The sequence below is a fragment of the Odocoileus virginianus genome, chromosome 2 (assembly GCF_023699985.2).
Source record: "Odocoileus virginianus isolate 20LAN1187 ecotype Illinois chromosome 2, Ovbor_1.2, whole genome shotgun sequence".
Lineage (NCBI taxonomy): Eukaryota > Metazoa > Chordata > Mammalia > Artiodactyla > Cervidae > Odocoileus > Odocoileus virginianus.
Window position 1 is genome coordinate 11,327,679 of NC_069675.1, and position 21,444 is coordinate 11,349,122.

Sequence of the window (21,444 nt, forward strand, 5' to 3'; positions counted from 1 at the left end):
CAACTGGAGGCAGATGAACCAGAGATCGGTGGGCCCTGCCTCGACCTCCTTCCCAGGCTGGAAGGCCCTAAGGCCCCAGGAAACAGTTGCAAGCTCGGCCTGCAGCCCTGTCTCTGAAGCTTTCATCCACCCAGGGGGGCTTTGCAGGGACAGGAGCACATCCTGGTGGGGCAGGACTTGGGGCAGAGGTGGTCAGCCTCTGGGAAGGGTGCCCCCTCTACCCAGCCCCATTTTTCCCTCGACTGGAGGTCACCAGAGCTCCATGCATGGAGAAGTATGGATGCTCTCTCCTCCATGACCCACCTGGGCCTGATTCCCACCATTCATTAAGTTTGGGAAGACTTGAGCACAGCCTCCCTCAGAACACAGGGTGTTCCTTCCCTACGGCTAACCTCAGTTTCTCTTGCTGTGGAGTTGGAGCTAGAGACCAGGGTCAAGCACCATCAAAAGAGAAGAGTCAGTGGATTGAGTCTCCAAGGCCCCGTCCGGATTCCCAGGCCCATTCCCCCTGTGGCTCTCAGAGCCAGAACCCACCACCCCAGGCTCACAGGCTCTGGGGTTAGAGCTGGATGCCCATGTCATTAAGAGAGAGACTTTTATTGTTCCCATAGGGAAGGGAGACACAAGGGGATCACTAAGAACTACAGCGGGTGCCTGCAAAATAAATTAAAACAGAAATGCGTCAAAACAAAAAGGAGATAAGAGAAATGGAGAGTGGCTGGGAGGCTGCGCTGCCCAGGTGGGCAGGCTCTCCAAGGAGAAGGTCAAGCAGTCCCGGGCCTCAGCCAGCCCATGTCTTGTCCTTCTGTCGGTGGCGGCCCCAGGCTCCGAGCCCTCCGGGGCCGTGACCTGAGGCCTCCACGCAGCCCGGCCAAGGAGTGGCCAGAGTCCTGCTGGGCCCCCCGGTGGGGGGGCCTGGCCAGCAGCGCGTGGCACTCTGCCCTGGTGGGGTTGCGGCTGCCCACCCTAGTCATTGGAGGTGACGTCGATGTCCTCCCCGTTGGCCTGCTTCGTGGCAATGCGCCACCGGTTGATGTGGTGGGAACCCTTCTTCTTCTGCTCCGACTCGGGCCCTTCCTCCTCCAGTTTCTGCCGCTTGTACTTTGTCCTCCGGTTCTGGAACCACACCTTCACCTGGGCCAGGGAGGGAGGGGCACAGGTGAGAAACGCCCAGGAAGCCCCCAGCAGCCACTCAGCCTTCCGGCTGGGCTGGGAGCAGGATGGGGGACCGAGACCAGGGCCGTCTCCTCTGGCTGGCGCCACCTGATGGGCCTGGAGGCCTTCCCTTCCAGATGCAAATGAGGGGAGCCAGGGCACCGCGGGCCTGAGACGGGCTGTTTTGCTGTCCCCTCAACAGAGGGGCGGAGAAGGCAATGGCACCCCACTCCAGTACTCTTGCCTGGAAAATCCCGTGGATGGAGGAGCCTGCTGGGCTACAGTCCCTGAGGTCGAGAAGACTCAGACACGACTGAGCGACTTCACTTTCACTTTTCACTTTCATGCATTGGAGAAGGACATGGCAACCCAGTCCAGTGTTCTTGCCTGGAGAATCCCAGGGGCGGGGGAGCCTGGTGGGCTGCCGTCTATGGGGTCGCACAGAGTCGGACACGACTGAAGCAGCCATCACATGGGTCTGGATGGCTGGGGTGAGCCCCACCCCTAGGGCAACCCCGTGCTCAGAGCAGCACCACGAAGAGGCAGAGCGGACACAGCTACTTAACCGGGAGGCGCTGGCCCTGCCGAGGGCAGTGTCCAGGACAGCCGGAGCACTCTGAGGCCCACCGACCCTACTGCTCGAGGCTCCAGCACCTCATACCGTCTAGGTCAGTCTGTCTCACAGGAGGAGCCTGTCTTAGTAATCTCAGGTAGAATCCTCCATCCTGCCCCAGAGGTGGAGCTGGATGGGTGGGGAGTCCTGGATCCTTGGGTGGCTCCTCAGGGTAGTCTGGTCTGAAATCCACCAGTGGAGCCCTCATCCTCCTTACACGTCGGGGTGTCTGTATCCCCACTCAGTGCTCTGGACTTGCTGCCCCCACATCACCAGCCCTTGCAGCCCATCCAGATGTGGGAATAGGTCACACAAGGAATAGCTGGGAGAAATACCAGGGGACAGAAGTGAGCTCCTTCTTAAACACAGAGAGCCCCCCAGCTCATGCCAGGCAGTAAGAGCCTTGACAAGGGGAGGGGTCAGAGGCCAACAACTCTCCTGTGTGATGTGGAGGCAGGGTGGGCCCATGATGCTAAGCCCATCTCCTCCCAGAAGCTTCCCCAGACTGAGTCCCGTATCTCATCATTCATCCCTTCTCCCTCCTCCTCCAGCATTTTCTCAGTGCCCAGCACACGACAGCCCTTAACATCCTCTCCTGCATGATCTGGGAGGATCGTCCTGGTCCTTAACTAGTTTTATAGTTTTATTTCTTGAGGACTGTGGAGAAAACGTTGCTTTGTCAGCTCCTCCTGACTACACAGTCCTTTTCTTGGCCTTGCAGCATCAGGCCAGACCAGATCACCTTCAGAGTTGGCGGGAGGGGCCGAGTGCTGATCATCTGCTGTGTTCGCTCCCCTCTCTGGACTTAAGTCCCTCATGCATAAGAGAGATGCTTTCTGGGGCCCTTTACAGCTTTAGGGCACCTTCTGGGCTTTTGTTCCACAGGATACCTGGGGAAGGTGGTGCCAAGGGGGCAGGGTTATAAGGCGTAGAGGGTTTCCTGAAATAATAAGCAAGTAGATAGGCTTCCCAGGTGGTGCAAGTGGTAAAGAATCCGCCTGCCAATGCAGGAGACATAAGAGATCAGGTTCGATCTCTGGGTTGGGAAAATCCCCTGGAGAAGGGCATGGCAACCCATTCCAGAATTCTTGCTGGGAGAATCCCATGGACAGAGGAGCCTGGAGCACTACAGTTCATGGGGTCACCCAGAGTCAGATACGACTGAAGCAACTAAGCACAGATGCAGACAATTGCAGTTGGAGTGACCCGCGGTGCCCACACAGGTGGTGAGCGGTTAGTCATGTGTGTGGAATAATGGTGAGCACCTCGCTGTGGCTACAGCAGTGACTACTAAGGGGAGAACCTTGAATCCTGGGGTGGTGGCAGCTAAAGGCAATCCGCAGAAACACTACACAGATCTGTCCTGCCCCCTGAGAATCGGTGAAAAGCATGGGCCTTAGCCACAACGCCAGGCAGGGGCAGACAAAGCTGGGCTGGCACGCAGGCCCAGGGAGCAGTTTCGTGCTCAGGATGCCCCGCCTTCCCATTTTGCAGACATTCCCCTCTGTCCCCTCCATGGAGCCCAACCCAACCCGGGCTTCCCCAACAGCCCACCCCGCCCAGGGCTTCCACGGCACCCTTGGTCCTTCCTGTAGGTTTCTGAGCAGTAGGGAAGGTGTGAGGACAGCCAGTGCTCAGTGCTACACAGAACAGACACACAGACAGGAAGACACACGGACACAGAACACACGGACAGGAAGAGACGACTGGCCTTGGTGGCTGGAGTGAGGGGAGGCCTCCTTCCTTCAGTTCCAGGGCTGGATTCTTGCCTGCATGTCCCAGCTCAGATAGATGGGGAAGATGGCAGATGCTCCAGGGGCAGGGCTTCTGGATTCCGTGCCCACCTTTCCTCAGGCACAGGGCTGGCTGGGCCCTGGGTGGTTCTCGGCACAACCGTTTGGCAGCCAGCCTGGCCCCTGCCCCCCACCCTGGAGCCCACTGTGACTGTGCCAGTCCGTAGGCGGGTGAGCTCGCCCAGCCTCCTGTGCAAGGCGTGTGTGTGACTCAGGCCTGGATGCAGGGCTGGGGCGGTATTCCTGAGAGCCCCAGAGGCTGGCTGAGGGCTAAGCATGGCCAGCCTGGTGATGCACGATCCAGGGCAGCACCAGGGACATGGGGCCCCTTTCCGCACCTTCTGCCTCCCCCAGGCATTCCCAAGTCTCCTTCCAGAAAGGAGACTCAACTTTAGTGGGATAGGCCTCGCCTGCTACCCTTGCCCAGCATCACTGGCCCAAAGAGTGAAAGCTTCAGTGGTGGAACTTGGGGCACAGAGTATGTTTTCACACCAGGGACAGCTTCCTGGCAAACCCAAATGAAAAGCAATTCTGAATATTTTCTCCATGAAAACTACGAGGGTCAAGGAGGCAGCTCTCTAGAAACGGGGACGAAAACTCTCTTCCCAGGCAGCCTGGCTATCTTCCGGAGAACAGCCTTGGGCTGAGTGTCCAGATGCTGTTTACAAAGACTGTAATAACAAGGGGATGCTCATGACTTAGTAATATCAGCGAAAACGGCAGGATGCACAGTTCGGGCACAGTGTGATCACAACCATGGGAAAACAAAGCCTATGCATGAGGAAAAAAGACTAGAAGGAAATGTACCCAAAGTGTGGGTGACTTGTCTTCTTTCCACTTTTCCGACTTTTCTTTAATGCTTACTTATAACAATTAATAGCAATTTTTTTATTTGGTAAAAGAAAAGGAACTGGGCCCCAGTGTGGTAAGAGTTAAGAATGACACCCCATGAACTTTCCGGTCCAGCCAGGCAAATCTGGGGTCATCCCAGAACTCCTTCTCTAGAGGACAGAAAACCTAGAAAGGAGTCAGGTTACATAACGTGGCTACCAGCTCAGTGGGAGAGGCCTTAGGAGGCTGTACTTGTCTGCACTGCCTCCCCCCAACACTGGCATGCTACTCACCTTTCTTTAAGCCCAAAGGCATACTTGGCTTTCTGACCAAGGAAGCCCTCACACACCTCTGAGCCCTCTGGGTTTGGAGAGAGGTTCCTTGTGGCCTTCTAAGTCCCTACCACACTCAAGTTCTCTCAGTTCTTCTGATAAACAAGATCCTTCCAAGAGTCTCCACTTTTGTCCAAGTTACACCACCGGGAACACTCTTATTTAGCCTTTGAAACTCTGTTCCCTTGGCCCTAGATGTGGCCCACTGCCTGTCTGCACTTCCTTAGTGCTTTCTCTGTCTCAGTGACTCCAGCAACGTATTAATTTGCTGAAACCTCTGTCTCCTCATCAGACAGTATGGGAACCTGGAGAACAAAAGTGGTGTGTTAGCTGGCTTTGGAGGCCCAGTGGGCATATTCCAGGTATGTTCAGCTGGCAGGGCAGAGGTGAAGTGACTAAGCCCTATGCTCTAGGAAAGAGGCACCTTGCGCCAACCTGGAAAACAGGAGAAAATCAATGGTAGAGGGATTGGACTCTTAACTGGAAAAGATGTTTGGAAATTGCTGACTGCTAGAGGGATGGGATCCTTTCTTGGCTTACTTCAATGGTCACTTCTATAAGAGGGTCAATTCCTAATTCTTTCAGCTGTGGATTGGATTAACCACTTCTAGGGGGAAGGTGGAAAGGAAGATCCATTGTTGAGGGGAGAAGGGTCAGCTTGTATTAGGCTGACTGGTTGATTCAGGTGAAACTGGTATGGATAAATGAATACATGAAAGAATGAAGGTATTAAAGCATTAGTGGATCGATCACTGTATACACTGATGAATAAAGATGTGCATGAGTGAATGGACAAATGAACTTACAAACAAGCAAACTATAGCTCCAGCCAATGTTTCAGACTACCTTTGAATGAACCAGATCCCTTCTTTTCCACCACTCCCTAGTCTTAGCCCATCCTATCTGGGCCCCTGCACACTTTCAGGTGAATACTTGTCCTCTCCTCAAAGAGTTCAAAAACCTCTATCCAAGGGCATTTGAGTCTTGTAACTTTGATACAAGACGTTTCTCCTTATGTCCTACTATTACCTCTTCTGTTTTAAGTTAAGCCTGTGTCCTTCTATTCTGTCACCCTCAGACACAGAGACACACCACTCTTTCTAGTCTGTCATCCTCAGACTAGACAGACGCTTGGAGACATTAATCATGCCACCCCTCAGCTTGCCTCCCTGCCCTCTCCACTGGGGATCCACTTCCTAACATTTGACCATGTGAACTGCTCTCACTCTCAAGGTCAAGCCCAATGCCATGCTAAGCTCACCCCTCACTCCCCCAAACTGAGGTTGCCTCTGGCTCCTCATCATCCAGAGTCCTAACTCTTCCTAGGCTTTCTGGTTTCCTCCTCTCTCAGTCCACCCTGGATGCTGTCACTCTCAGGGAGACATCACGAGATTCGCCTATTTTCTCAGGACCACACCCTGAGAGAACCACTCCAGCCTCCCTTATCTCTCCTGTCCTCTCCTGCCTCCCACTGGACTCCTGGACCTTCAGAGATGCAGAAGTTCTTGGAGAAGAGCCAAGACTTAGGGTAGGGATGAATCCATCTCAGAATACACAGTGAGCCAGTAACCTTTCCCAAAAATTCAAGTTCCTGGATATCTCCCTTTTATCCATCCCCCAGAGGGAGATATTCCAGGTGGGAAGTCTTCTTACCATGCCCCTCTGGGGAAAACCCATAGGCACACCACACACTTCTGCCTCCTAAGATCCCCCCACCCATGCTCTTGGGCCCTAAGAAGGTAGCCACACTCGATAGCTCCCGCACCATCTTAATCCTAAACCCTCCCCCTTTCTTCCTACCAGTCTAGACATCCCTCCAAGTCTCCATGGCTGTGGTCTTCCAGGAGCTTTCTGCCCACGTAACTCTCCCCTGACCTCCTCAGTCCACAGTTGTGGCTTCAATGGGACTCCAGTCACTCACCCCTTGCATGCCCCACCACTGTCTGAGGAATCTCCACGGCCAAGAGACCACATTTCTGCATCCCTTTCCCTCACGTTCAGCTAAACTCAGCCAGGGTAGGTCAAGAAACACCTCCTGAACTGTCTGGAGTTGGAGGAACAGCTAGAAATACTGACCAATCCATCAGCTGGAGCAACCAAATGCCTTCTCTCCCTCCCCCTAAAACTAATGTGCCCCTCCCCACACATGCACAGAAGCTCACAGAGGCGCTCCATGCCCTGTGTACATATGATAGCACCTGACCTTTGGGCACTGATGACGCTAAGCCCACACGTCCTCCACATTATGGGCACACATATGTTCGTGCATGTGTGCGAAGTTGCTTCAGTTGCGTCCAACTCTTTGCAGTCCTACGGACGGTAATGCTTCAGGCTCCTCTGTCCATGGGATTCTCTAGGCAAGAATACTGGAGTGGAGAAGTGAACTAGGAAGAGCTCCCCAAGCAGGCAAATGGGATTTCAGTATTTGCCTCCCTGCTAACTGACTGTGTGACCTTGGGCCAGTTACTTCATGCCATGCCCTCCTCCAGCGGATCTTCCCGACTCAGGGATGGAACCCATGTTTCCTGCATTGAAGGTGGATTCTTTACGGCTGAGCCACCAGCCGTAATATATGTAATACATATATTACATATACTCATTACACACACACACACACAAGCTCACTCAAACTCCAGGGTCTAATCTGACCCAGGCCTGAGTCTGCCCCTCCGGCCACCAGGATTGAGTCTTAGATGGGCTTCACCCTGGTCAGACTGCTGGGTTGCACTACAGCAGAGAGGAGCAAAGAGCGAGAAGGAAGAACTAGCCCTTACCCACGGCCCCTCCCTCCTCCTCCTGGATTAACCCACGCCATTAAGTCCACTCCCAACCAGTTTAAAGCCCTATCCCAACTACTAAAAAGCTTGGGTTGCCTACCCACAGCATCCCATACTAGAGCTTTGGGCATACAGATACCCCTGAACTCTGAACTAAGACCCACACACCACTATGCTTAACCCTCCCTGAAGTTTTATCCATGAATTGGTAAACAAAACTCCATCACCTATGACTGATCAACAATCAGCTATGAAAGTGCAAGGGTATCACAGGAGCAGAGGGACAGAAAGGGAACAGTGATGGCAGAGAGTGAGGGGAATGACTGATAAAATTAGCATATGGATAAGTATACGGTCAAGAGAAAACTGCCCACTCATTCAGTACATGTGTATGGAACATCTACTCCTTGCTGGTCACTGAACTGGGCCCTGGGGCACAGCAAGAAGAAGGAAGGCTCGCCCTCTGTCTCCCAGAGCTGAGATGCTCAGGCCTACTGTCCATCAGGATCACCCAGAGAGCTACTTTATAAACTTTCCTGGGTCTCAGCCTGGAACTCCTGAGAACCTCCTGAGCAGGCTCTAGGAATTCGTATTTTAAGATTTCTTTGAGAGATGGATGCAACCAGTGTATAGTCTGACATTTAGCATGGCAGGTTATTAAACAATAGCAAAATCCTACATATATTATGATATGCAGGAGATATGCTGTGAGTTCTGAGAACCTGGAGGAGGGATTATACAGAAATACAGAAAAATAGAATATAGATAAGCCAGATGCTCAGGGCTAGAAAGAACCCTGGAGTTCATTTTATTCAACCTTACAGATCAGGAACTGAGACCCAGAAAAAAAGACAAAGCAAGAGTTGATGAGATGATAACCATTATAGACGTATGCATATACTGTCAGCTGCTAAAGATCTATAGAGATGGAAGTTTGATGTGGATGGTAGATATATAGAAGGTAAAACAGAGTAGATGATAAAGAGATAATCAACAGTCAGGTAAACAGGAATTATTGTTCAGAGAAAAGATAGAATTAATAATAAACAGGAAATATAAATTAACCAGCTTTGTGGAGGCAATTTAATGAGAGTAGACAGAAGTACATGGCTAGATATAAAGTAGCTATCTGTTAGGGACAGAATAGAGAGCTCTGAGAGACAAATATAGATATTGACAGTAGAAATAGATGTCAGGGGGCTGATGGGAATGATTGAAGCTTGACAAATAGCTGATAGTTAGATTTGACAGGTAAGCTTGCCTGGCAAATACAGCAAGATGGATAGATAATTAGTTAATTATATAGCCTAGATCTCAATGATAGTTACAAAAGGGACAGAAAGCAGCTCTGCTGATGAAAAAGACTGAACTAAGAATCAGTAATTCCAGGTGTAGATCTTATTATAACAATAATTTGACATATTACTTTCAACAAAGGGAAGAGAAGTACTGGGGGTGATCATTAATATTAGTTGAGTTCAAATTAGGTATCTTTTGATCCTTAAACCTATTTTCTGGATGATGAAACCAGAACTCAGAGAAGTTGAGTAACTGGCCCAAGGTCACACAGTTAGCAGGGAGGCAAATACTGAAATCCCATTTGCCTGCTTGGGGAGTTCTACCTACTTCATTTCTACATCTTAAAGGCCTAACCTGGAAAGAAAGGATTCTACAAGGAGGTTTCCCAGGCTCAAATATCACACAGTTCTATTATTTTGTTTGTTTCATGTGCTTAAACCAGCTCATTTATACATGCAACAAGAATAGCCATGAGTTTTGATAGTTAACAAAGCTGGATCCATTTTATTTTCTATCTGGTTTTCTTTTAAATATATGTTTAAGCACATTCTAATAAAAATGAGAGGAAACAATCATTAGGTTTACTAACTGGCATTGTTAGGTCCAAATATTGACAGGTAGACAAGTTCAGTTGAAAGAAGGTCAATTAAAAATGCTCTCACTGAACTAAAAAGATGGACGTTTAAAAACAATGACATTATTTCAACAAGTGTTAATCTGTGGGTCGTGGACATAAATGGTTTTGTTTTCTTACACTTCTGCAATTACTTTTAATAACTAATACTTTTTAAATGAAAGTAACTATAAATACCATTCCTAAAATGACACCTTGTTTTAAACAAAAATTTTAAAACATTTGCGAAGAGGGAAGAGTGGGTGTTATTTTATTAACTTGTTTTTTAAAAATACCTTCTTTACGTTTTTAAAATTTAAGTCCGTTTTTTTGTGAGCTTGATCTCTGCAGTTAGAACAGACCGGCTAGCAAATCTGAAAAAGCCCGGGCCCCGCAGCAGAGACAGGAGCAATGCATTGATGAAATAAGGCATCAGATGGGTAGGACATAGACACCAACATGCGTCGTGAGCAGGAAAGAGTGAGGTCGGGGCTGGGGACGAGGTTGGGTTTGGACGCCCACATGAAGCCTTCTATCTAGTCTCACTGCTACCCAGGAGACCCCAGGCTCCTCACACACCTCACCCCCGCCCTCAGCCCGGCACCATCTCTCTATCGGGTGGAAGATGGTGGTGTGAGAGGCGAGCAGAAAAAGGAGCGGAAGATGAAATGCCGGCGGCGGGCGAGAGCCGCTGGGCCGCCAGCCGACCTCTCTCTGCGAATCTGGAAGCTGTCGGGGACGCGAGGGAGTTAAGGTCTCGCAAAGCCTACCCAGTTACAGAAATCTGCCTCCAGGGCAGCAACCAGACACCCCAGCGCGCTGGACTCTGGGCGGACCGAGAGCTTAGCAGTGCTTCCAGACAACATTTATTTATGGCAAAGTCTTTACTTACAATAAGGACAAGTCTGCCTCCCTATAGTTCCCTTCTAGTTATTTAATTTTTTTAAATCAATTACAAAAACACTACGTGGTGATTGTAATTTCATCTAGTTCAAATCCCTTCAATGCCATCGGAGTTTATTCCCTCCCCAACTCAACAGCCCTTCAAGTGATGAAAACAGGCCCTGAATACCAGAACCTACTTTCCCACCGTTTCCAGGTCCCGCCGACGCCCGCGCACACACACCACCGTTTCAGCGCGGTGCCAGCCTGCCTGCGCTGAGACCGGGGCCGGCCTCGGACCCCGGGCAAGGGCGCGCACTCCCGGCTAACCTTCTGCTCTTAACAGCCCGGGGACCCGTGGTCTTTCTCGCCACCGCGAGGCCTTCGCCCCCGTCGCCCCTGCACGGCAGCGGAGCCAGTACGGGACAGGCCTGGGAGCCTCACACACCTCCGAGCGCCCCCAGAACTGTGGCGGGAGAAGGGCGGCAGCCACCGCAGCGCTGAGACGACACCAGAGGGCCCGGGCGGGCGCGGAGTGACCGCGGCCTGGGTGTTCCGCGCTCGGCCGGTTCCCGAGGGCGCCCGCCGCCTCCTGACAGCTGGCACCTCCCGTGGGCCGTGTGAGCCGGGTCGGAATAAGGTTTGATCCCAGCCTCCGGGTAGGTCCTTAGTACTTAATAAAAGTCCTGTGGCCCCTTCGAGGCTGTACGCAGTCGGAGGGAAGACAGTCATGGCGGGAGCGCCGCAGGGGTGGCGGGAGGAGCCGGGGCAGGCTTCGGGACGAGGCCGGCCTCTCGGGCACCCGCCCGGCCCACCTCCACCTGGCCCCCGGGCATAGCTTGGACCATTCATTACCTGCGTCTCGGAGAGGCTGAGGCTGCCGGCCAGCTGCTTCCGCTCGGCGCCCACCACGTAGTGGTTCTTCTCGAAGGCACGCTCCAGCCGCAGCAGCTGCGAGGGCGAGAAGGCCGTGCGGATCCGCTTGGGTTTGCGCGCGAAGGGGCCGTGCAGAAGCAGCCCGTCCTGGGGCACGTCGCTCGCTGTGGCCGCGTCGCCGACGGCAGATACAGACAGAGAGAAGGGCACCGTGAGCTGCGGCCCGGCCGCCCGCGAAGCCAGCCAAGCTCGGCCCTCGCGCCTCGCTCGCACACGCCCCGGAGCGCGCCGCTGCACTCTCCCACCCTTGACACACGCACACCCACGTCTCCTCTTTCCCTTCAGTCCACTCCTTTCCCGGATACCTCCTCTTGGCTGAGAGCTATCTGGTCAGGGGACGCCCGGAATCGCAGCGCTGCGGATCACTGTTGGCCCAAGAGGCGGGCCGGGTCTGGAGAGGCGCCCAGTGCCTGAGCACCCTAAGAGGCCAAGGGAAGCTCTCTTTGTCTGGTATGCCCCGTCGCATCTCCCTCAAAGTGGACCAGGGGTCGAGACGGGGCTGGATGTCAGGAAAGTGGCAAGGGGCCCAACCTGGCTATCAGGCATCCCCGTACCAAACGCAGATTCAAGAACTGAGGGTATCTTAGGAACTCTCCCTCATACCTGCTTAAACCAGCCTTGCAACTAAATGCTCAGGCTACTAGCCCATAGAAAATTCCTGCCAACAGGCGGAGGCTCTGCCTTGCAAGTGGCCAAAATAGGCCAGGGGCCAGGTCAAAATCCAGACAGCATCTGGAGGTCTCAAGTTAGGTTACTTCTTCCCAACATCCCACCTCTCTCCCCCCAGGTCTTCAGATAAAATCCTCTTCCTGCAGACTTACTGCTCTCTGGTGGAAAAAGACCTTGCTTCATCCCTGAATAATCTCCTGCTGAAGAGACATGTGTATAAATAACTAGATGTCATCTTTCTCCCTAATAGATATAGATATATTGGTTTCTGCATGGGCTTATGTAAATATATGCTCCAGCCTCCCTACTGAGTTTTTCTCCTATCTACCATACAGGATTTTCAGAGTGTCTAACAGTCCCTTGGCAAATGTTGGCCATCATGGGGACTCAGCTGCTACATGCAGGAGAAGGGGCTGACATTGGGGTGAAGAGGGCTGAGGTAGTAGGGTCAGGAACTACAAAAGCTGGAACAAGCTTCCATCCATAGCCCCACTCTCAAGGAATCCCCCCACTCGGCCCTCACACACCTCTGGCTTGGTTGCACACGCTAACAAGACTGGAAACAGGCCCTAACACCATCCGTGGATTCTCATGCAGAGGCGCATACCAGTACCCCAACCCACCAAGAATGCAGAGCACTTCATGAAATGTTTTGACAGTTAGCAGTTGAGATTGACTGATCCAATTAATTTCTTCAGAAATGGCCACTGGTTTGACTCAATTTGATTTGTTGTTTTGTTCTTAAGACAATTGTTTGGATAATTCAGTTGAGCTCTTCCATCTCTGGAAATATCTCTGTAAGTGAGGCAAGGACACATAATTGAGATGCTGTTGCTACAACTCTCCAGGTAACTGTTCATGTCCCTCTTCTGGTGGAAACTGCCTGACCTGATTTCCTCCAAGTCTGTGGGCTTTGGACATCTACGTAGGAAAACTTGATTGCTGGGGTTTTCTGGGTAACAGCGTTTTCTAGGAATGAGTGGCCAGTGCCTGGGCGGGGAGACAGAGCCCCCTGAGAGGGAAAAGCTATTAACTTCCAGTCGCCTTATCCATTCCAAGTGACTGAATCTGTGCTGCTACAAAAGTGAGTGGGATCACATCACAGGAAGATAGAGGGGTTGGGGGGGGGGCACCCTGCCCACTGGGTCCTTCAAGGTGGGGGCAGATTCTCAGGCCTGACAGAAGGAAAAGTTTAGCTTGTGGTGATGGAGGGGATAGATGATTAAGGGAGGTGGTCTGGCAGAGAGGGGTAGGAGGGAGAGAAAGGAGGAGAAGGATCCAGGTGGGGAAAAGGACTACAGCCTCAAGTGCGAGCCAGTGTGATGAGGCCAGAGAAAGGTGGGAGAGGTGGATGGGAAGCAAACACTCCTTGTTGATGTTAAAATAAATTGCTTCAAAAAACAATAGCATTCTGAGCTCAAGTCAAATACCAACAGTGGTTTTCTCTGGACAAATGAGCTGGAGAGGGAGAGAAAGCCTAGCACACCCCTGTAATCACAGGGTTTGACCTCAGCAACTTGACAGGGCCCAGGCTGGTCAGAAATGAAGTGGCAGTGTGGAGACACCCTCGATTTGTGAGTGAATGGGATGCAGAAGTGTGAAGGGTAGTGTGGGGCTGAGAAAGCAGGACTGCAGCCTGCTTCAGTGTGTGATTTGATGGGTGTTTTATAATTCCATGCTGTGTGTTGGTCACTTGTGTGGTAGAGTTCTCTGTGTTTATCTTTATAAACCCAAAGTGGAGGATGGAAACAAGCTTATCTGTCCTGACACATAGGACCATTTGGCTCAAGTCTGGCTATTTTAGGGGAAAGATAGGATGCTTGGGGTCCTCTTCAGCTGGGGAGAGAATAGCAGCAGTTCATTGTAACCCCCCAAAGGGTCAGATAGCATGTATCCTGTAATCTGTGTGTGCATGTGCAGAAACATAGAAGTCCAGACCCAACCAAGAAGAAGCAGAGACCAGGAAAAACTACTCAAGATGCTAAATACTGATGAAAAAGATATGATTTCAAAAGAAGCAGGGTTTTTTCCTGTAAGGAAGAATATGTTTAGTACAAAATCAACCATCCTGAGAAATTGAGTAATAGTTTCATGTTTCTGTAAGAACCAGGGTGTGCCTATGAGCCTGGGCCGCTCTCACTCTGATCTATGGAGAAGGGACCTCAACCGTCCCTACCTTGGCTTCAGTCTGCCTTAATTGGACCACAAGAGCAGAACAAGCTCTGGGACTAGGGTTGCGGTGTGGCCTGTTTAGAGACAGTAGTTCTGGGCTGTGAGAGTAGGCTGTCAGTTTCAGGCAAGGACAAGGTAGAAAAGTGGAAAGGGGCTGGCTGTCTTCCCTGTAGCTAGTAACTGAACCCCACTCTGCCCCGTTTTCCTCCAGCCTCTCTCTGCAGGTTCCTTTAAGGCAATGGCTGGGAACTAGCAATCGACGTTCCCAGGACTGAGGTGGCAGGAACTGGGAACTAGGGATTCGAAGGCCTGAGGCCCAAGCTGCAGTGCCTGCTGGAGATGCTGTGGCAAGCTGGGGGCTCTGGGCCGGATGGCGAGGCGGAGGGGCCTGGGGCTACGAGAAGGAGAAGCCCGCCGGTGAACGGAGATAACCTATTCCCCCCTCCCCCTGCCGGAACAAAGGCTCCCTTTGAAGCACCGGCCCATTACCACCGCCAGTCCCGAGGGCCGCCTAATCTCCACCGCCCCCTCCCGACGCAGCTTCCCGGCCGGGAAAGTTCCTGCTGTCCGAGGCCCGAAGTGCGGCTAACTCGCTGTCTCCTCCAGCCCCTCCTCTTCAGGCCTCGAAAGCCGCCTCCGGCTTCGGAGTCCCGCCGCCTGGTCCCGACCATTCCGCACTGATTTCTGTTCTCCCAGCGCCTTGCTCCGCGGAGAAGCCGCTACCCTGCGCGCCGGGACCTCCCTGTTGGAGAGCGCTGCGCACAGAACGCAGACGTTTTCCTTTTCGTTCCTGTAGGGTTTCGCTTCTTGCATTGAAACGGGGATGAAATGAGCATCGCAGAGACCCGGTTCTCTAGAAAACGCGGCGCCGGAGGGCCTAAAATGACTCGGCTCATATCCCCGAGGGCCCCCGAGGACGCAAGGACCCCCGGGCCGCAAGGCCTCTGCCCTGACGCTGACCAGCCCTGAAGCCAAAACCTCTCAGAATTAAAAAAGTCATTCCGTGCCCAACGGATTCTCCTGTTCAAAAATGCGACCACGTTTGGCTCCATCTCCGCGTCCAGACACAGTTCTTGGGAGAAAAATGCAACCGTTTTTGCAACTAGACAACGTGCCCGCCGGGGCTGAAGGCTCAGGGAGCGGCGTCAATTTCCGAGAGGATTTTGCCGAGGATTTATTCAGCCTCGTCTGACTGGGGATGCTCAGAGCCGGAGCTGGATCTCTTACAAGGCGTTCCCGACCCTTGGTGCCCCGGCCCTCGAACCCTAAAAGCCGGTGTCGGCGAGGTCAATGGAGGGAAAGGAGGCGCGGAGGGCATGGGGCGCCCGGTCTAAAGCCGAGGGCGTCGCCGGGGAGGCCATCTCCGAGTGAGCAGAAACCACAGGGGTCAGGACCGGTTCTGTCCTCTTCTTTGAGCTCCTGTCCCTCCTCCGGTCTGCTAATCGCCGGTCCCTCCGCCGCCCCAGCCGGAGGGTTCACAAACAGCCGCGACTTTCAAATTGTCCTGCAGTCGCCAAGTTTAGAGACCGGGGACCCAGCCCACGGAGGACCGAGGTGGTTTGCTCAATTTAAAATAATACTTAATTTTATCAGTAAAGATTTATTTTAATTGACAGACCTCTTTCCCATAGCAGCTGACACTACAGGCATTTTGTTGTTGTTGTTCCAGATGATTTGGGCAAATCTTTGAAATCCCCAGAGCAGACAAGACTTCCCACCAAAATTCTTGCTCAAACAATTACATTACCTTATTTTGTGGGATCTGCTGGGCCAGTATCTATTAGCCAGATGGGACTCAGAAAATTGTCTGACAAATTGGGGTGGGGAAAGCGGCTTTCCATGATACAGTTAAACAGCTATAGCCAAAGCTTCAAGAGGTCATTTTCTTCTGTTATCTAGATAATTGTACCAAATACCCAATTTATTTTGACTGTGTAGATCCAGTTTACCACCAGATCAGCTCCAGGAGCAAAGCTCTAATCACGTCCTTCTCGTTTGTTTTGCTAAGAGCCAGTTTACCTAGTTCTGAGTCAGGTCTGAGTAAGGCTGAGGTCTGGTCTACACTAACAAAATAAAACTGAAAACTAAACCAATTACTGCACAAATTAAGACCATTCCCCCCGCCCAAAAAAAAGTGAGGGGGGGGGCAAGAAGAAAGAAAAGAAAAGAAAAAACCAATACAAAGAAGAAAACGAACTCCAACTAATGGAACTCTTTGCTTGGAGAAAGTCAGACCACTGAAACCTGTGTGTGTGTGTGTGTGTGTGTGTGTGTGTGTGTGTGAGAGAGAGAGAGAGAGAGAGGAAGAGAAGTGGGGGGTCTTCCTTACCAATCCCATTGCCCAGTGCAGACTAGGGGGCTCAGACTGCCTACGACCTTAACAGCCCTCTGCCCCCGCCCCCTGCCTGGGAGGACTACAGTCGGTACCCCAGCAGCCTGTAGGTTCCCGGAGTCCGCGAGCGTCGCGGGAAGCCGGTTTGCTTTGGCAAACCTTCCCACCCTGGGTCCGAGAGGCACGTGTGACTTGGAGAAGTCGGGCCGAGGTTGCTGAGAAACGTCCCCAAACAGAGGAGCACTCAACACTGAACATTAACTCTCCAGTTTCCCCTCCCTCTGCCCCTTCTCCTCACAGAATCGGGACAAGCAGGTGGACTTTCCCCTGTCTCCTTGCGCCAGCGAAGGCGGGTCCCTGGGAGTTGGTTGTGGAAGTGCGAACGTAGTATGGTCCCAGGTCCAGCTGGGTCAGAGGGAGGGTGGCCGACGCTGAGTTCTCTGGGATGGGACTGGCTCAGCCTGGAGACATTAAGGCAGGCCGCACGGAGGACCAGGAGAGGCTCCAAGGATGCGCCCGGGCTTGGCGTCCGGACCGGCATCATTCCTGGAAAAACCTGGAGGTCCCAACCTGGATCTCTGGGAGGGAACCCAACGCGGCAGAAGAGCGAATGGATCTGGCGCGGCTCTTCCCTGCTTAGGAATCGGCCTCTGTGGACCCGCAACCTTTTCTGACACAACTTCTGAATGGCCCCGGACGCCCCCGAGCCTCCCCCGCGCCTCCGCAGCGCGGGCGCCGGCCGGCCGCCGAGGCGGGCACAACGTGGGCACTCACCCTGAAAGCGGTGGCCGAAGAAGCGGTTCCGCAGCACCCAGGGATAGAAGTGCAGAGGGTCCCGGTGCTGGGCGCCGAAGAAGGAGTGCGGGGGCTGCAGCGGGGAGGCGCCCAGCTGGTGCGCCGGGTGCACGGTCAGCGCGTGGTGGTTCATGGCCTCGGGGAATACGAGCTCGGGACCGCCGTAGAGCGAGCGGCCGGCGCCCGCGGCGGCGGGGAAGCCGCTCACGAAGGCCGCTTCGGCTGCGCTGGGGTGAGGATAATTGAGCGCTGTGGGCCGGAGCGGCTCCTCCGAGGCGGCCGCCGCCAGGGGATGGGAGCCTGCGCCCCCGCCGCCAGTACCCCCTCCAGTACCGCCGTCCTTGGCTACCAAAGACTCGATGGTAAAGCCGCGCTTGGCTGTGGGCTGGAACATGGTCGCGGCCGCCAGAGCCGAGCGAGGCACCCGGGCTCTGGGGAGCGCTCCGCGTCCTGGCGCCGCCGCCGTGCGGGGTGTGCACCCAGCCAGGCACATGCACACACACCAGCACCCTTCACCTCCCCCGCCCGCCCGCCCGCGCTCAGCCCCTGCCCACAAGCCAGGCGCGGTGCGGCGAGGGGCGTGAGAGCCAGCGAACGCGGAGTCGGGCCACGGCGCGAGGCTAGGCGCGCCGGCCTCTGCGGCCAAGCGGGCAGCTCCCGGCGCCGGCACCGGCGCGGGCTCCGAACGAGGCTGCGAGCTGCCTCTACCGCCTGGGGACTGAACCCGGCCCCTTCCTTTCCGAGTCCAGCCAGGACCGACCCCCGCCCCCGGTCCTCCCAGCAGTGTCCCGCCCGGCCTCGGCCACCGCGCTGCTAGGCGAGAGTTAGCGGGCACCTGCCCCGCGCTCGCCCATTGGCCGCCGCTCACCTGCCCCAAGGTGGGGGGCGGGGCGGGGCGGGGCGAGGGACCGCGGGAAGGGAAAGGAGCCAGCAGTCGGAGGCAAAAACCGGACTGGAGCTTGCGCGGGGCGAGCTAGGCCTCCTCCTCCTCTCGCGTCTTCTCGCATCCCTGCCCTTTAGCTGAGTCTGGCGGCAGCCGTAAGCGTCTCCACCCAGGCCGGAGCTGAAGGAGGTGTGTGAGGGGTGAGGGGTCTGGGGCTTGGGAGAATCTCCAACCCCACTCCCCAGTGTGCAAATCAGTTGAACCCTCTCCAGTTCGTCCCGGGATGTCGTTTCAGTTCTCAGATAACTTGAATTCGAGTGCAATGTGGGTGTTTGGGGTCCAACGGATAAATTCTCCTGAGAACTTGTTCCCCTGGCCTCAAGGACCCTCGGGACCTCCCATCGTCCGTCTCCTGGGACGCAGTCTGAAGCCGCGGCCTTGCTCCTGAGGTTTCACGTTTTCTGGGTGGTAAGGGAGACAGCTTCGGAAAGCGGACTAGTTATTTTCAGAAGAGGCCAGGCCAGGGAAAGCGCTAGAGGAGCTGGCGGAGTGGTCACCCAGACGTCTCAAGCTGCAGTTCTTCGGGCTTGGAAGCAGGTCCTTGGCCCAGCCACGAGCATCGCGACCGGCTCGCAGTGCCATCTGCTTTCCTCGTCTTCTCTGATTGCGGAGCTTAGGTGCAGGCAGTCCAGGACAGGCCGGGGCCTTGAAGACACTGTCTTACGTTGGAGGTGGCCGAACAGTCCACAGCCATCGCCTAAGACCCTCCAAGAAGACACACAGGCCATCCCGGGACCGTAGCGGCCGCCTGGCTTCCTCCGACCCTCACCTTCCACTCGCGAACGCGGAGCAGCAGACTAGTCTGCTCCAGCCAGTTTCCATTTCGTGCACTGATTCGTCGGGGATGAGAGGGCAGTTGGGAAGGAGAACCAGTACTCAGCAAACTTTTCCACCAGGGCCTTCCAGGCCGCAGGAAAACAGCATCCAGGCCTAAGAGGACACTAGGCGGTGGTGGGGAGGCTGGGACCCGCACCCTGCCCGTGCACTGCGAGAAGCCGATCTGCTTCCTCGCTGCTGCCCGTCTTAGTCAGAGCGGCCTGGCCGGGGTGCGCGGATCCCGGCAGGGCGTCCCGGCGCCCAGAGGCCAGAAGGTCCTCGTGCCGCGAGGCTCTGCAAGGACTCCAGGCCAGGTCTTGAGAGTGGCCTGCCTGAGCGCCCGGAGTCTCGGCCGGGGAGAGCGCTCCGGGCGCCCTTGTTGCCACAAAGCGGGTTAAAGTCTATTTTCCACTCGACTGGTCCGAAAAGCCCCCGCGCGCCGAAGCCGTTCCGGCCCCCTTGGGAGAGGTGGGGAGGAGACCGCGAGGGGGTGGGGGTGAGACTGCCGCGCCCTGCCGCCGGTCGCGTCCAGAGCAGACCCGGGCGGAGCACCTCGGAGGCGCCCCAGAAACACCTGAGGAAGGAGTCGTTACTGAATTCGTGGCGAGGGCCTGTGTCTCTCTTGCTGGCCCCTCCGGTTCTTCCTGGCTCACTGTGCTGGTCTCTCCGTTTCTGTCTCAGGCTGTCTGTCTGTTTCTCCCTTTGCTGTCTCTTTACCGCCCCCCCCCCCTCCCCTCTGTTTCTCCCCCCTCTCCTTTTGCCTCCTCCTCCGTTCTGGGGAAGGAGAAGCTCCCCTGAGTGGGGACAAGGACCTAACCAGGCCATATCGCTGGGGTGGTGAGGGTGCGAAGCTGGGCAAAGACATGGAAGCGAGATTTTCGTTCTATGTGGAAGGAGACAACGTGAATTTTGCTGGAACAAGGTCCCCGCAGGGAGGCAGGTTTAGTTGGATAAGCATCAGCCGGGCCTGTTCTCTGAATGCCGCGAGGAGGGACTAAGTGCTTGGGCCTGTGGCCGAGAAGACTGGAGCCGGATCGGGCTGAACTCGGGCCCGGGCTTTGTTTCCCTAGCCGGTGGTGAACCTCACCTGTCTAGCTGCAGGCCTCCACCTCCTACCTCACTGCAAGGCCGGACACTGACCCCTGAACTCACTAAATAGGGCAGGTAGAGGAGCTTGGGATCTACTGGGCCATTCCTGGACACATCTACACTGGCCACGTGGACTTTCCTCATCTAGCTCTGGGCATACATCTCCCTATGTAAATCCATAGACCTTTATAGTGACAACTCCTTCCCTTGTTGTGCTTTCCAGATACTTGGACACCAGTTGTCTGTCATTAACCCTTTTTACAGATGAAGAAATGGACTGCACGGGACCCGTGACTGGAGTCTGGTGGTGGTCTGGGTTGAGGTGGGACAGTTCAGTGGGCCTGGCCTGGATCAGGTTCCGCCCCCATTCTACCCCAACCCCCGCCACTGCAGCTGGACTCTCACAAGATCTACCTTCATTTTCCCTCTCCTTAACCTCTCGCATTGTGCCTTTCTCTCACCTTCCTTTCCTGTAATTTCATAATTTCCCTCCTTCCCTTCCCTCCCTCGGCAGATACTTATCTCTTACCTGATTTCCTCTATTTCCATTGCTCTTAGGGCCTCTTTCCCCCTTGTTGCCTCCGCTGCAGTAGGTTAAGAGAAGAATTTTTATCTTCAGGAGGTCTCTAAGTCTCCCACTGTGTTCTGGATCCAGCATCAATGCCCTCCACCACGCCCCAAGTTTTTCTTGTGCCAGATTCCCTGCTTGGTCCCTGCAAAGTTCCCACAGGTCTCCCATTGCTTCCTCTCCTCACCAGTGGACAGCAGCCCACCATAACTCAAAAGTGCAGCGCCCCCCTCCACCTCTGCTCCCCAGCCCTTCCCCTCCACTTCCCCGTCCTCCCTTTCAGGCTGCTGAGTTCTGCAGGAGCCCCCACGTTAATCATGCCTCCCTCATGCTGGAGCACCTTATAGTCCCACGCATCTGCAGGCTGCTTGCCTTTTACTCTACACCTGCCAGAAGCCCAGCACCTTCTCTGGGTTCTCATCTCCCCAAACCCAGTACTTCACTTTATTTAGAGGAGCCTGATTGCTTGCTCAGAGGATAAGACCTGAACTATCTGTCCTAGTTCTAGCCCCATATCAACTTTTCTCCCCTCTCCATCTCTGGAATAGACTGGACTCAAGTCCTGACTCATCCATTTACCAATGGTGAGCCCTGGGGCCAACAATCTTGCCTCGGCTTGCACATCTGTGAAATGGTAAGCCTTTAGTGGGGCCTCTGTAGGGATTAAATGATGTAAGTTTGTGATGTCCAGGACCAATGCCTGACTCCAGAGAGGCACTCAGTGAATGTTACATTGTCTGCCTTTGCCTATGCAGGAAACCTGGGGATCATCCTCAAATCCTCATTCTTTCACATCCTCCTTATCCTATCAGTCACCAGGTCTTGAGGT

General features: G+C 54.3%; 1 protein-coding gene across 1 annotated transcript; it reads right to left on the minus strand.

Moving 5' to 3' along the window:
• Positions 1-578: 578 nt before the first annotated feature.
• EMX1 (empty spiracles homeobox 1) lies at positions 579-19,661 on the minus strand. The gene is made up of 3 exons (XM_020883344.2): positions 17,179-19,661; positions 11,151-11,335; positions 579-1,134 (listed from the first exon to the last, which is right to left on the minus strand). Exons 1-3 carry the CDS (start codon positions 17,690-17,692, stop codon positions 967-969), a joined length of 867 nt encoding a protein of 288 aa, XP_020739003.1. The 5' UTR covers positions 17,693-19,661; the 3' UTR covers positions 579-966.
• Between the last annotated feature and the right edge of the window lie 1,783 nt (positions 19,662-21,444).

What these genes read in the sequence shown, in the direction of transcription:
- EMX1 (XM_020883344.2), bottom strand. Translation starts at nt 17,692, where the DNA reads ATGTGCCTGGCTGGGTGCACACCCCGCACGGCGGCGGCGCCAGGACGC. An exon ending in CTTCGGCCACCGCTTTCAGG is followed by an intron (nt 11,336 to 17,178) that starts GTGAGTGCCCAC and finishes ACGCGGCCACAG; the next exon opens with CGAGCGACGTGCCCCAGGAC. An exon ending in TCAGCCTCTCCGAGACGCAG is followed by an intron (nt 1,135 to 11,150) that starts GTAATGAATGGT and finishes TCCCTGGCCCAG; the next exon opens with GTGAAGGTGTGGTTCCAGAA.